Source organism: Barbus barbus (assembly GCF_936440315.1).
Source record: "Barbus barbus genome assembly, chromosome: 8".
Taxonomy (NCBI): domain Eukaryota; kingdom Metazoa; phylum Chordata; class Actinopteri; order Cypriniformes; family Cyprinidae; genus Barbus; species Barbus barbus.
The window spans coordinates 15,703,418-15,719,659 of record NC_136736.1 but is presented as its reverse complement, the minus strand read 5'-3'; the positions used below and the strand labels follow the sequence as shown (position 1 = coordinate 15,719,659).

The 16,242-nt window shown below is 37.5% G+C and overlaps 1 protein-coding gene across 1 annotated transcript in view; it reads right to left on the bottom strand.

Annotated features, from left to right (window-relative positions):
• The window catches only part of LOC306873916 (dachshund homolog 1-like), a 63,122-nt gene that overhangs the window by 15,308 nt on the left and 31,572 nt on the right, over nucleotides 1-16,242 (bottom strand). Inside the window, exons 4-6 of the mRNA XM_079423475.1 lie at nucleotides 5,603-5,775; nucleotides 3,722-3,857; nucleotides 2,387-2,521 (exon numbers count right to left, since the gene is read on the bottom strand). Of these exons, the coding sequence (XP_079279601.1) occupies nucleotides 2,387-2,521; nucleotides 3,722-3,857; nucleotides 5,603-5,775 (444 nt within the window). The remainder of the gene's footprint in view (nucleotides 1-2,386; nucleotides 2,522-3,721; nucleotides 3,858-5,602; nucleotides 5,776-16,242) is intronic.

Sequence of the window (16,242 nt, the reverse complement as noted above, 5' to 3'; positions counted from 1 at the left end):
AATTTATGCAGCCTTTTGTGAAATGTATTTTTGAACAAAAATAAAGAATATCATGTTCAATAAGCATTTGGCATGATGGACTGCATGATTTCCACACTTGACTTTGACGTCATGATGGCATTTCTTTATAGTCCATTCCCCTAATAACAAGAGCAAACCATCATAATGCTTTCAGACTGAACCTATTGTGTTAATGTGGTAAAGAGTTTTGCTGGTTAGCATTAGGCCCACTAGCCCCTGCTGGTTGATGCCAAAACTAAACCATTTGGTTCTAAAAATGCATCTTTCTGCATTGACAGACTCCCTGAAGTAGTTGTGAATTCAGACTAAACAAAAGTCCTGTATCATTCAATCAACTGCCATTGACATGAATTCATATGGGTAGTGTTTTTTAATTTTTTGCTTTAGTCATAGTCTTGACATTTGACAGAAATATCCTTTTTCTTCTTCAAAAATATTGTAAATGCATATTGCTGTTATTTGTTTTTTTCTGTTTTTATATGATCATTATCAGTATATTTTAATAACAATAATTCAGTTAATATCATTATTTGCATGTATCCTTACTTTTTTTTTAATTAACATTATCTTCAGTAATTTGTTTATGAGATTAATGCTAATGGGTGTCTTTCACCAGAATTACTGTACACTATGGTTCAAAACATTGGGGATCGGAAGAGTTTTTCATGTTTTTAAAAGAACTCTCTTTTGCTTACCAAGCCTGCATTTTATTTGATTAAAAATACAGTAAAATCAGCAATATTGTGAGATATTATTACACTTTAAAATAACTGGTATCTATGTGAATATATTTTAAATGTAATTTATTTCTGGGATGCAAAACTGAATTTTCAGCAGCAATTACTCCAGTCTTCAGTGTCACAAGATTCTTCACAAAGAACAGTATTTATTTGAAATAGAAATCTTGGCAACACTTTAGAATAGGGAACACTTATTCACTATTAACTATGACTTTTCCCTCAATAAATTCCTAATTTGCTGCTAATTAATAGTTAGTAAGGTAGTTGTTAAGTTTAGGTATTAGGGATGTAGAATAAGGCATTAATATGTGCTTAATTACTACTAATAAATGGCTAATATTCTAGTAATATGCATGCTAATAAGTAACTAGTTAAGAGACCCTAAAATAAAGTGTTACCGAAATCTTTTGTAACATTATAAATGTCTTTACTGACGCTTTTGATCAATTTAATGGATTTCAAAAAATGTATTGACCCCAAATTTTGAACAGTAGTGTATATAAACCTCCCTGGTCATAATATACCTCATCATCCACATCACCACATTTGATGTAGTGACATAAGTGCTAAAAATCCTTTGAAATTTGACAAATTTGATGCAGGGTTTTAGCACCTGTGTGAGCTCCACGATTTTGCCAAATCCCAAAAGGCTGTGCTCAGTCACACGAAAGCCTCCCTTTCTGATTTCGGGTGCACTGTCTACTCTCCATGGCACAATGAAGAAATTGTGCTGACTACTCGTCCTTGCAAAGTCCTCATTAGCCTAATGAAAGCCTTCAAACGCAAAAACCAAACAAGGGTTCTGGGAGGTTATTAGGAAAATTACACCTCCAGGAGGGCCATGGTAAGGGAGCTGGTTGGGAGTAGGAGGGGGTTCTTGCTCATTAATTCACGCTCTGCAAATCGCTAACTAATTTAGCCCCACTACCGTGCCATTTCTACTTCTATGGACAATTTTCAAAGAACTGTGAGTGAGAGTATTCATTGATTTCTCAGAATACGCATGCACATCAAGACTGATGTATGAATAGAAATTAAATATACTGAGTATTAGGTGACACATCAGCGGAATCAGCAATCATTTCCTGCAGTCAATCTAAACCACTGCTGATAAATGATCTGCTAAGCTAAAGGAAAAATATTAGACACAATTTTAAATCTGTTTGGGAAAACTGCTTACGTTTTCCATGACGTTTTTTTCCCTGTTATGTAATTCTAAGCGTGTTTTTATAACATAGAAGAACAGTAAAAGTGCAGTCACTGCTAAATGTTTTGACCTTGTTGAACTGTAATGTAATGAGCTTCTGAAATAAGCACCTTTGTACTGTTTAAACTGTCATAATCTGGGTTGTTCACCAGTCTCAGACAAAAGGAACCTACGTAATTATTTTCTAATGCATACAATCTGTATAATAATCAGTAAAATATGATAAAACAGCCATGTTTTATTACAACAAGAGATAATGTTTGTAAACTTTGACATCTCATCATGCTATTTAATAAAAGTAATAAAAGATTATTTAATAGGATATCTTTAGAATGATATAATAGGATATATTTAGAAGTAGAATGGTTTTCCTTGCAAATTCTATTCAACACAGAATGCAATATTACTGGCATCTAACCTTTATCTGTAGAAGCCCTCTTTGTTTCATGGCCTGTGTCATGGGTTGCCAGATCCCCCTCTTTTGGTCCTGGTGGTGCACTTGGAGACAGGCCTAACAAGGCGTGGCCAAGAGAAAGACCATTCTGATGTAAATCTAAAGGGAAAGGAGGGGCATATAAACAGATTTTTACAAACAAAAGACATAGATACAAAAGCCTGAACCGTGAAGCCCACTGTTCCATTGTAGTAGGTTTAATATTTGTTCTATACAGCTTACTGTATATGTTTTTGTGAAGATGTACATTACTATTCAAAAGTTGTTGTTTTTTTCAAATATTTTATTCAGCAGGGATGCATAACATTAATCAACAGTAAGAGGAAAGACTTTTATAATGTTATAAAAGATTTCCACAAATATCTTAAGTAGTTTTCAGCATAAGGAACCTTTCCTTAAGCAGCAAATCGGCATATTACAATGATTTCTGAAGGATCATGAGACACTGAAGACTGGAGTAATGGCTGCTGAAAATTCAGCTTTGCATCATAAACTACAATACATTCAAATATAGCAGAAAACAGTTCAATTATAATAATATTTCACAATAGTATTGTTTTAAATACTAATTATGATCAACTAAATAGAGCCTTGGCATGCATATAATTTCTTTCAAAAGCATAAAAAAAATCATACCGATCTCAAACTTTTGAATGGCAGTGTGCAATGTTTTAATTCAATAATGAAAGGTTCAGTCATATCTTGTACTGAACAAGCGTTAACAACTCTTAACAAAATACAAGTAGATAATATTATCTCAAAAAGCCTAAAAAAGATTACAAGATTTAAACTTAAATTTTGTCAAAAATAGGATTTAAAACACATACTGCTTCCCAAATTATATCATACCACTGACATCCGATATCTTGGGTAAGATTTATAATGTGTCTGATAATATACTGAAAAAAGTAGAGAGCATTATCTGTAATTGCATAGTTTTAGTTCCTGTTAAAGCGATGCACATGAACTGCTCTGATGGCTTTGCTTTTAGTAGATTCTGTGATATCACCTTATTCTTAATTCTAAAAGCACATTTGTAAGGTTATATGTGCAGTTTCACATTATCGTGAGAGCATAGTGCTAAGTGCTCAGGGACCAAACTCTGCTGAAATAGTAAGTTTGGTTTTAGCCATAGGAGAGGATACAGACAGAAATGAAAATGTAGAAGTATACATATTATTACAGCTAACATGACTCCAATGACAACTAAATCTTGTAGTTATATGCAACATAGACTTTGTAATAAGACATTGAGGAATAAAACAAAAGACAAGATTTTATGTGATCAAACAGACGCACGTGGCCGGTCAGAAGAGCTCTCTGTGTGGGCAGGAGAGCTGGACATGCTGCTGCTCTGTCTGGAGGATAAGTGGCTCCCTGACCTGCGGCCATCCTCCAAAGAGGGGACAGGTGACGGACTGTCTGGAACTCGCTCCTGGTAGTGAACACAAACATTAGTCATTATAATCTGTCATATGGTTTAGATAAAACTGTAATAAATTCTAAATAATTGCAGAAGAACTTTCTCTGCTGTGAAGAATAAATAGAAGGAATCACTCAAAACACGAACAGATCTGGCAAACATTTTACAAGAAGGTTAACACTATTTAACTACATTAGTTAACATAAACTAACAATGAAAAATCTTAATGTTGATTGAGCCCAACATTTACTAATACATTATTCAAATCAAAAGTTGTATCTATGAAAGTTATTTAAAGGACCTGAGCTAACATGACTAACAGTTGTATTTTTATTAACTACCATTAACAAAGATTAATAAATGCTGTAACAAACGTCTTGCTCTTTCTTAGCTAATGTTTGTTAATGTATTAAATATAGTTAACAAATGGAACCTTATTGTAAAGTGTTACCAAAATCGGTCATTATTATTCACTTTTATTAAATCCAAGCCAGAATGCTATTATTTTTTAGTGGAATGCAGGAACAACAAAAAATTATTTTTTCATTGATCTTTTCCATACAATTTATAATTTTATTCTATACTGTAAGCACTATAAAAGCACCACAACTGTAGTCTACACAACTAGTGCACTACACTCCAAATCACATTTCAGTCACTATGGTCACTGTGAGTTGGTCTTGTATGAAAAATGTGTTATTATTCTTGATTAAAAAACAAATTCACAAAAAAAAAACACTGATGCACACATATTATTGAGGTTTGTTCTCGCATGTCACACAAGCACATTTTACCTTTTATTTGCTTTTATGTGCTCTGTATGTGCTGATCAATTTTATTCTGTGAATAAAAGCATAAATTAAATTTGTTCATCTTATGAAGCGATCGTGTCTCTTAAGAAGACTGGGACTAAATGGCTTGATTGATTATGGGTTACTTTTATGATGTCTTTATGAACTTTTTGAAGCTTGAAGGTTTTGGTGGAATGTACTTTCAATGCCCAAATGTACATAAGTTACATTTTCATGTATGAAATATAGTGTGAAGTACGAAGTAGAAACATATATGGAACCTATTAGAAACTGAAACAATTCCATATACATATTAGCCATATATCTAGCCAATACACTGTAAAAAAAAAAATCGTTGAGTCAACTTAAAATTATTTGTTACCTGGCTGCCTTAAAATTTTAAATTTCAAATAAGTTTAGTCAACTTGAAATGTTAAGTTGTACTAAGTGACAACTTAGATATTTGTGTTGACTAAACTTCAAATTTTAAGGCAGCCGGGTAACAAATTATTTTAAGTTGAAACCACTTAAATTTTTTACAGTGTAAATGTGTACGTTTATGTATGTGTAATACATTTTAGGACATATTTGTCATGTACATGTATATCCATCTAAAACCCCTCAATACATGTTGATAACTTGATATAATATAAAAGTAAATATAAAAGACAAACCTATATATATTCCTATATATAAACAAAAAAATGATATATGGCCTTATAGGTAACATATCACGCTTGATATAGGGCAATACATGTCATATCTTACATTTCCGTATAGGTGAAGGGACAGAAATCTCTCAGGTTTCATTAAAATACCTTAATTTCTCTGTCAATGTTCAACACATTTTTATGGGTTTGGAAATGGGTTTGCTAATTAAAGTAACTGATGACAGAATGTTCATTTTTGGGTAAATTTTCCCTTTAAAGTACTTAAGAACAGTATGTAGAGTTTGTGTCCTTGTACCTTTATAACTGACGTCACCATTCTGGACGGGGCACTCTGGACCTGAGCAAAAACTGCCATATTGGCAATAGTGCTGAGATGGTTCATCTGGTTCATTGCCATAGTGACCGAGGCAGGAGGCAGACTGACTGGAATCAAGGGATGTGGCATCATCATGAATGGAAGTTCCAAACCTGTACAGAAACACACACAAAAATAATTATACCTTAATTAATCACCCATAACTATAATCTAATACTTATTTCTGCATAAACGCTTTATGGCACTGCAGGAAACTCTAGCATTCCAAAATCAAACTCATTGAAATAACATGCTGCACCAACAGTTTGAGGATATTAAAGAAACACTCATCACACTGTAAGGGAAAACATCTTGTAAATAATTCCAAATTATGATGCTTCACATTATGAAATTTCATCAGTTTCTGCTTTGTTAGAGCTCTCTTTAAAAATGTGCCATTATGGCACAGCATGTCTACAAGTATAACAAGAGCTGCTGGAGTCTGTACCTCGAACCAATTAGCTGCTTCTCAGACTGCTGCAAACGTCTTCATACATAACAACCCCCTGATAAATTAGACCACACACTATTTGTAGCACAACAAGCTACGTGACAGCAAGACTGCAGTACATGTGCCTGCTGTGTGACCGGTGTTTTGCTTGTTTTAGTGTGCTGATCCAATCCCTCGTAGCACTCTAACAGTGTTATGCTTTATAGGAATGTGAGCGGATATTCTCCAGAGAGGAATAACAGCAGAAAAAGGAAATGGATCCTCTCACAACTGAACAGGTCAGGGCGTAAGGTTACAGTCAGCCACTCTGCGGCCGTCCATACACTGCCGCAATTTTGAAAGCGAAGGATGAAAGAGAAACAGAGAGAGAGGACATTTCTCTCAAAGACTTTTTCATTTCCCATCAGTCGCCTTAAGAGACGCTCCTGAACTGTGTTGGCCTTGTGGTAATGGATTCACTAGGGTTGATACTCACGGCAGATGATGAGAAGGAAGGCCAGGAGATGATGAGCCCTTTGGAGGTGATAGTTTTTAAGACCTTCCATCTCCCTCTGCTTTTCAACCAAATACCAGGCAGCTCTGGAGGTCAGAGGTCACCTCTCTGCCACAGAGACTTGAAGGGCCACTTACAAATGAAAGTTCTCCTTCCTTTTGTCATGACATTTTTAGTGAGAGATGGAGAGAGAAAAAAAGCCCCTGATTTTCATGAAACAGATGACACGCAGATCAGTCACGGTGATCGGGCGACAGAAAGGAAGTGAAAGGGAGATCAAAGAAAGCCATTGAGTGCTGAGGAGATTGATGTATGGATGGAAAAGGGATCTGAGCCAAGCACAAGCACATGCCAAGAACATGCTCCGTCTTCTTAGCTAGGTGTCTCTAATATTCTTAAAGTCAAAACGACAGTGCCATCCGTGCATTCGTCTTTTCAAGTGGAATTTAAACTGCCATATTACGCTATAAAATGCTGATAGGAGCAATATCTGGCCTTCTAAGCGCATTCGGGAAAGGGCCAAAGTGGCAAGGAAACACTAAAGCCCCTCCCCATCCAAAAAGACACTTTTGAATGAGACTGGAACTCAGCCAAATGCATCAACATCCGTCACCCTTCATCCGTATCTCAAGGGGCCTACGTCTCAGCTTCTGCTGCAAAAAGAATAACAATGCGATCCGCAAGCGTCTGTTGACGCCGCAGTGCCACTGAGGCCTGTTTCTCAAACACATGGTGGCCGATATCACTCACGAAGAGCTTTCAATCTTTATTTACCTAAAACAAAAGAGCCCAGGGCTAAAAGAAATTGGAGGCGCGCCATCTTAAAATATCCCCCCGCAGCAGTTGCCATTGTACGCTTGAGCCCGAGCTATTGTGGGAGTGTAAATGATTTTGACAGGAAGTTGCAAATTGTATAAATATTTAGCGTTTAATAAAAAGGAGAAACAAAACAAGAGAACGCTGAGGAAAGGAAACAAAAGAAGTCTAATGACAGGGCTGGGAAGGAGCCAAGTACTCGGCTGGATAAATCCAAACACAACAAGGAGCTTGGTACAAAATTGGGCACAAAACTGTTTTGCGTAAAATGGTGTGGAGAACAAAAGAACAACACCACACCTGGAAAGGATTCAAACGAGAAACAGCAACAAAAAATATACAATGTAGCCTCCTGCTTAGAATGAAGTGTGAAGATTTGTACATGTTGATTATCACATGACATTGTTTGAGCTAAATAAGGAATCATTTCAAACAATGTCTTTACGTATTTGAATATTATACACTCTGGTTTCCTGAACTTTTTTAAAGCATTAGAGGAAAAAAATAGATTTTTTTTGTACGTTTTGTGAGACAGAATAGATATTAGATAATCTGAAAACAATAAAATAAAATTAACCTTAAATGAAAACAGCACATTTTAAACACATATGTGTCCTTAAATGAGTTATTATGGCCTGTCCCAAATCAAAAGAGAGTGTTGTATACTGGCGTCTGGAAAAAACTAGACTCAAGTCTCAAGTCTAAGCCAATATTTTCAGGAGTATTTGGACTTGGCCTGAACTTGGATTTGACAAGTCATATAAAATATGGTCTTGGACTTAGATTTAAGATGGACTTGAGCCTTTTCAACCACATCTAATATGTAAAATCATGTAACAATGTCACAGATTTGACATTGCATTGTAATAAAACAATTGGTTAAATATTAAAATAAATAAGTAAACAAGTAACTAAATGAATGAATGAAAACCTTCAGATTTAAAATTATCACACATTTATCATGCAACCCAGCAAGGTATGATTTCCCCAATACAAAAAAGCATAACATTCCTAAACTGTGACATTTATAACATCATTTCAACCAGTAAATAATCTCCAATTTTCTTAATTTCTTCATAATTATAGTGTGGACTGAATTCCTTATTTTCAAACATTTAGCACAGCGACCCAAGTTTTTGTAAGAAAAATTATCAAACAACTCTCAAATTTTATTTATGGCAAATACAAGTTCAACAATAACTATTAAACTAATATTTGGTACTAGATATCCCCTTCTGAGTCCATTTGAAATTTGCAGTCTAGTTATACTTGCAACCTTGAAACTCATTCTGCCTTATTCTGACAAATTATGCCAAGGCATTGTGGCATTTCAGTAGAATTACTGTTTGCTTAAATATCAAAATTTTCTTGTGGGTTTGCCTATGCAACAGATTAAAAAATAAAAACAAAAAGCGTCAAAAGTTAGATTAATTATACACATAAATGAGGCTACTGATTTTCCTAGTGCTACTGGAACCCCTTTCCTCTTTATTGCTACTTTAATCTCAGTCATAAAAGTTTCTGCTCATGTCATGTGCTGTAACCCCTGCAGGTAACGCAGCAGTTGTCTTTTCCTCAGGCCAACCTCCCCTGAGACAGAGACCACCGGCAGGTGTGTGTGAAAGGAAGAGACTCATACATCTGAGAAGCATTTGCTGGCCTGACAGCACTGATCCCACTTCTGTTTCTCACACACTACAATATCTCCGATTAATTATTAACCTACGATAAGACTATTTGTTTTCTAAATTTCCCCATTAAAGGCATTTAACGTGTTCCAGCCTGACAGCCGTATATAAAACAGTAGCGACAGACAAGCTTTATTTCCCAGACAAAGGTGCGGTTGCCAGTAAGCAGCTGAGGTCTAGGTGTTTAGTCTGTGCGTTTAGCTCTGGTCTTTGTAGTGGTTAGACACCATGGAGTAATTTCCACATTCCCGTCAGCAGCGGGTGGGGGAGGGGATTATGGAAAACCGGAAGTCTTGTTTCTCCTTTAGATGAAATTAATGATGCCTCTATGTGCTTACTGTTGAGTTACTTCCCTTATGGAAATAATCACAAAACAAGCAACAACAACCGCAGTGGGGAATTGAAAGGGATAAAAAAGAGATGGAAAAAGGGCTTATGTGGTGAGGCCCTTGAAGGGTTTTGGGGCCTCGTTCGGGGAGAGTTAATGAAGGCGCAGATATTTTGATACGTAAATGAAAAGAACTTGGGAGGTTGCGATTTTCAGTCTTTGGTTGTGAGAGATGAGATGATCTAGGGCTGAGAAAAGAAATAAATTAAGCTCAAAATTAATTCTTAATACAGAATATAAGATTTGCTCAGAGCAAAATTGGAGAAGGAAGTATTAACAGGTAGTGTGCTGAACTACAGTGCTCTCCCACACTCCCATTGTTTGTCTGGTCAGAGGAACACGCAGCAGAATTATTGAGTGCTCGAGACAGAGAACATCACACATACACACACTTTTGCCACCCACAGCCACACAGAGACTCAGAGAAGCAGTCGTCCCAACCAGCTGCTTGTGATTACTTGTGTTTACAATGAGCATCAGGCATCTGCTGCGCGCAATCCAAAACATACAAACACACACACACACACACACACACACACACACACACACACACACAGAGAGAGAGAGTCTATGGAAAAAACATGTGCACAAAAACACATAGACATTATTAAAGCACAAACACATACAATTAAAACCTGTGTATGGTCATTTTACGGAAAATACACAACTAATAATCAACTAATAAACTAAGACAAATAATGCATTTGTGTGTATTTTCAATACCTGTTACTGTTATCTTCAACTAGTACTTTAATTAGTACTAGTGCTCAAGTACTGTATGGAGGATGACTTCTTCTATTCAAGCAGCAACATATATATCCAAGTTTCACAGTTATTTAAAGCAGCACAGCCATTTTCATTTGTAATAATAAGAAATGTTAGCTGAACACTAAATCAGCATATTAGAATGATTTCTGAAGGATCATATGACACTGAAGACTGTTAGTTCTGTAAAATGTTAGACTGTAAATTCAGCTTTACAATCACAGGAGTAATTTACATTTACTTCTTCCGCATTTACATAGGCTACAGTAAAAATTTTTGAATGGTGGTGTATTTTGTGTGGGAATATGGTCACAAAAATGTAATTATATATATATATATACAGTATGTGTGTGTGTGTGTGTGTGTGTGTGTGTCTCTGTGTGTGTGTGTGTGTGTGTGTGTGTGTGTGTGTGTGTGTGTGTGTGTGTGTAAAACAGGCTAACAGGTCTATGCTAACCAGCCAAAAGGTGATCTATTGGTCTTGAACCCAACAACATAGGGTCAACAAATGACATATTTTTTTGTGACCTCTCATAGTACAGAAATGACACATTCCTTTTAGTTCCAGTTAGCTGCAACCAAACATATTAAGTCTTATCAAATCTGTCATGTTTCTTAAAGGTTATCTAGGAGTTCACAAAGCACATTTCAGAGAGAACAAGTAAATTCAACTCAACAAACTCTCCCTTTGATTTCACACCAATCTCTATGACTCTAATTATAAAAAGTGCTCACTCAGTGTAGCAGAGTCTTCTCACATTTTGTCTGTCTCATGTTTCAGCCTTTTTCCTAAAGGTCACTGTATTCCATACGACAGCTTCGTTATGGAAAGAAAACCTAAATTCAACCCCAAGTGCTCAAAACAAAGGGATTTTTTTTTTTTATTAGAGATGACAGTACATCCCCATTCACTTATGGGTCAAAACTACATCTTCTTATGCATTTTGCTGCTATGGAATGGATAAAACGTTTGCGACACAAATGCAGTAAAATGCACCATTCTTTTATCGCTACAGCTCAGTTGAAGTTTTGGTCTTGAAACATGGCTTTGGTCTGGAATTCACAACCTAAAGTCTTTGTCTAAATCTGGGCTTTTGTTTTAGTAGAATATTTATGAGTATTTCCAATGTACTAAAGGTAATAGAGAATCTAGGAAAAAATCTGCCATCAAGTCACTCTCTCCCACCAACCCTTAATTGCTTTATATTAACAGATTCAATTTCTTTCTTTTTTTCTGAGAGTGTATAGAAAATATAAACAGAAGCTCACATGTGCATATTTGATGTTAAAACATATAGTTGACACACAACAACAAACCTCAATGATTCTCACGTCAAGCAAGCATGTTAGAGCTTCTGTTTTCCATGTTTGATGAGTTCTATGTATGTGTGCTGATCACTGTTTATATGGAAATAAAATCCTAAATTAAACCTGTTCATCATATAAAGTGAATCCATCTCTTCAGAAGACTTAAACTGATCAATTCACATAGATTAGAGTCTCTTGGTCAATATTGGTTATTGTCTACATTACTGATGAAATTATGATGCTTTAATGACTCAGCACTAAAAAAAATATATTCATCAGTGGAAAGTTTTTGAGGAAAGTTTGCTCCACTCCAGGGATGTCATCTTTTGTTCAGTGACTCCTCTGAGAATTTTCTTTATTCATGTTTAATTTCTATGCTGATTCTAAAATGATGTTATAGGAATTAAAAGGAAAAAAGGGGGAAATGTTCCACTTCATTAACTGTTCTTCTTTTATCATCCAATTTTTCCTGACTATGTTCTGCAGGAATCCCATTTCTTTTCTATTACAATTTTTGGGGAAGTTCGGCTTATCTGTCAGCTCAATCCCATGAGAGTGAGAGACAGGCTATAATGAATGTGTGGATGTGCTCGAGGAACTGCAGCCCTGGAGTCCACGACATATTTCTTGACTTGACGTCCTCCATCCTTACCTCTTCTCTTCTCTTCCAAATAATGGATGCACTGACATAGACTATATATTTGCAAATATATATTATTCGTAGTAAGAGTACCAAAATTAATAGGTTTATATATGAATTAGTGGTGGCTCAGTGGGTAGCATTGTTGCCTCACAACAAGAAGGTGGCCAGTTTGAGTGCCAGCCAAGCCAGGAGGTATTTCTGTATGGAATAGACAAACTGATACTAAATCATCTGTAGGTGTGGGTGTGAATGTCTGTGGAATGGACTGGCCATCCACCCAGGGTGCATCCTGTACATTGCACAAAACTGTGGGATGGGCTGGGATAGACAAGAGGTCTAAAAATGGATTAATATTATTATAGATCAAACCTAAAAGTGGGGAAAGACACTTTTGTAATAATGTCAAAGGTCATGTGTCCTATCACACTCAATGGCATTTTGGAATTACTTTAGTATTTTATCTCCAAAATAAATAAATAAATATGCCACGGCGACTGCATTAAATTATTAGCTAATAAAAAAAAGATAAAAAATCTCAAGAGACCAAATACTCAATTTATGAAGACAACCTTCTTGAGTTTTCATGGTAATGTTAATCAATTATCTTTAATAAAAGAACATGAATAAATATTGATATTTTAAATATATTAATAAATTTCAATTTTGATTTTAAGAACATTTTTGCTTATCGTGTTGGGCCACCACTCAATTTCCAATGTAAAATCAATTTTCTGAAGCAAAACCTGTCGAGAATTTCATATAAAAAAGCCCTTGTGTACAATATGCATAACTGATTTTACCTAGTTGCATGCTGTCTTTTACCAACTTTACTTCAACAAGACACATCCTCTCTAAATTCCTTCTTTGAAAGGACGGTGTGACTATATCCAGAGCCCGCCACTTCCTGCTTGGGGGCACAGCTGTTATAAGAACCTCTATTTAACCAGAGATGAGCTCATATCCTGGTAATCATGGCAGAAGGGGATCTGCTAAAAACAGTGTTCCAATCACCAACTGGATCAGTGCCACTGGAGTTCCGCTCTAACACTGTCGTATCTGTCTAGCCAGCCTCATACATGCCACATATCCCAACAGATCTGTTCAATCTTCAGGGTTTAGATGTAACACATTTCTCAGACTTTGAGTACTATTCTGGGAACAGTTTGTGTTTGTCAGATGTAAATAATTATATGACCAGTGGATGAGGGTTCATGTTCAAAACAAGCATGAGAGACTTGATCTTTTCAGATTTGTTCACCAGACAAAGCCGTCATTGTGTCAGTATTAAACTTGCAGGCCACCGAACCTGAGAGATGGAAAGAGATAGACATTTTGAAGATGGATATAACAATAAAGGAAAGAAAGTTGAAAAGAGCTGTTCTGCACCACTCAGCTCTCTTCAGCTGTATTAATATTCCACACCAAGAGTCCACATTCAAGGTTATTCTCACTCTAAATTGCTGAAGATAAAAAAAGCTCCTTCTTATTAGCATTTGTGGGTAAAACCTGGCTAATCTTATTCATACTTATCCCTCTAACTGTGACATCCTGGCCTCTGTTTTCACTTTTTCTCCACAGAAAGGTCACAACCTCATTTTCATGGTATTTTCTTGCTTGAATCTGCTTACGATGCACAGTTTCTGAAAAATAAGCACCGCATCAATGGACAGTCTCTGGAAAATAAGTACTGCGTCATAGAATAGTGGCAATTTCTTTCTTTTATTAAAGCTGCAGTATGTAATTTTTTTACTTTAAAAAGATTTTATTTTAAATGATTCATGCTATGTTGGTTTAAAAAAAAGTAAATACTGTATAGCAAACTGTATGTTTAAGTGTCCAAACATGACACCACTGGCACAACCAATGACAATTGAGTTTGGGTCATGACTTCCTGTAGTTCTAACCAGTGACAGACAGGGGAGTGTTTGTTGTGTTATTGTAAAGGCTGGCATTCACGATTTTTGCGCCAAATTACAGTCCGGAGAAGTCGACAATAGTTGGCAAAAGTCAAAGCCAGTCTGCAGATTTGAGTTGACAGATTTCATAGAAAATCGTGTAGTGTAAACAGACTGATTTTTTAGCTTCAGACTGGATTCAGACCGGATTATTACGAGACCAAGATGGCGCCGAGCATGGCAGCCGTGTTGCGAGCTCCAAGAAAACTCTGCAGTTTTTCTTATGTTTCTTATGTTTTATTTGTTATTTTGTTGTTTCACGTGTTAGATGTTGTCAGTATAACTGTCTACGATAGACACACGCTTTTAAATATTGGTTCCTTCGTCGCGCAACGCAAACCGGACTTTGAGTTCCTGAACGCCGGCGCCTTGTTTACAGACACCGCATCAGAGCCCTTTGTCTGGGCCGCACGATCGCGACCGAGGAAACGCCGCCGGAAAAGGGGGAAGAGAGCCGGCGTCCTTGTCAGACTCAGACGCCGTCCCCTCCGACCTCCTCTCCCAACTATTTTGCTGGCTAACGTTCAGTCACTGGACAACAAACTCTGTGAACTGCGGGCACGCATCTCATACCAACGGGAAACAAGGGACTGCTGCATTATTTGCCTCACAGAAACCTGGATGTCTGCAGTGGTTCCAGACTCAGCCATCGAGCTTACGGGGTTCTCCGTGCACCGCTCGGACAGAACGAAAGAGCTCACAGGGAAAAGCAGAGGTGGGGGCGTCTGTTTATTTATCAACAACTCGTGGTGTGATGAACGGAACCTACACTCTATTAAATCCTCCTGCTCCCCTGATCTGGAATTTCATATGCTTCTGTGTCGACCATTCTGGCTACCGAGGGAATTTACAGCGATCATAATCACAGCTGTTTACATTCCCCCTCAAGCCAACACAGACCAGGCACTCAAGGAACTGTACGGGAATATAAGTGAGCAGGAAACCGCGTACCCAGATGCAGCGTTTATTGTTACGGGGGACTTCAACAAAGCCAACTTCAGAACAATAGCTCCAAAATACTTCCAACACATCACCATCAACACGCGTGGTGATCGTGTACTTGATCACTGCTACTCTCCTTTCCGGGACGCCTACAAATCGCTCCCCCGCCCACCTTTCGGCAAATCGGATCACACTTCCGTTCTGCTCCTGCCTGCTTATAGGCAGAAACTGAAACGAGAAGCACCCGCCCTCAGGACAATTCAATGCTGGTCGGACCAATCAGACGCTATACTACAGGACTGTTTTGATCACGTGGACTGGGACATGTTCCGGGCAGCGTCTGATGACGACATAGAGGCGTACTCAGATACTGTAACGTGTTTCATCAGGAAGTGTGTAGAGGATGTAGTACCGACAAAAACAATCCGCATCTACCCCAACCAAAAACCGTGGATTAACAGCGATGTTCGAGCAGCCTTGTCAGCGCGGACATCTGCCTTTAAATCCGGAAACTCTGACGATCACAAACAAGCCAGTTACGATCTCAGGAAATCAATCAAAGCTGCCAAACGACAATATAAAAACAAAGTTGAAGAACAATTCAAAACCAACAACGCAAGAAGCATGTGGCAGGGTATCAATAACATCACAGATTTCAGAGGGAATAAACCAGCTACTGTGAACATTGCCGCCTCTGTACCGGACGAACTTAATCAGTTTTATGCTCGTTTCGAGGCTCACAACACCGCCCACACAGAGCGCGCTCCCGCGGCTGTAGCAGAAGAGGCGAGCGCACTTTCCTTTTCTGTCGCAGATGTAACCCGATCCTTCCGACGGGTGAACATCCGCAAGGCTGTGGGTCCCGATGGCATCCCAGGCCGTGTGCTCCGAGCATGCGCATTCCAACTGGCCGGGGTTTTCACAGACATTTTTAACCTTTCCCTCTCTCTGTCCGTGGTTCCCGCATGCTTCAAAAAATCCACCATTGTGCCCATACCAAAGAAAAATAAAATCACATGCTTGAATGACTGGAGGCCCATTGCTCTGACACCCATCTTCAGCAAATGCTTTGAGAAACTCATCAGAGACTACATCTGCTCTGTGCTGCCTGACTCACTGGATCCCCTACAA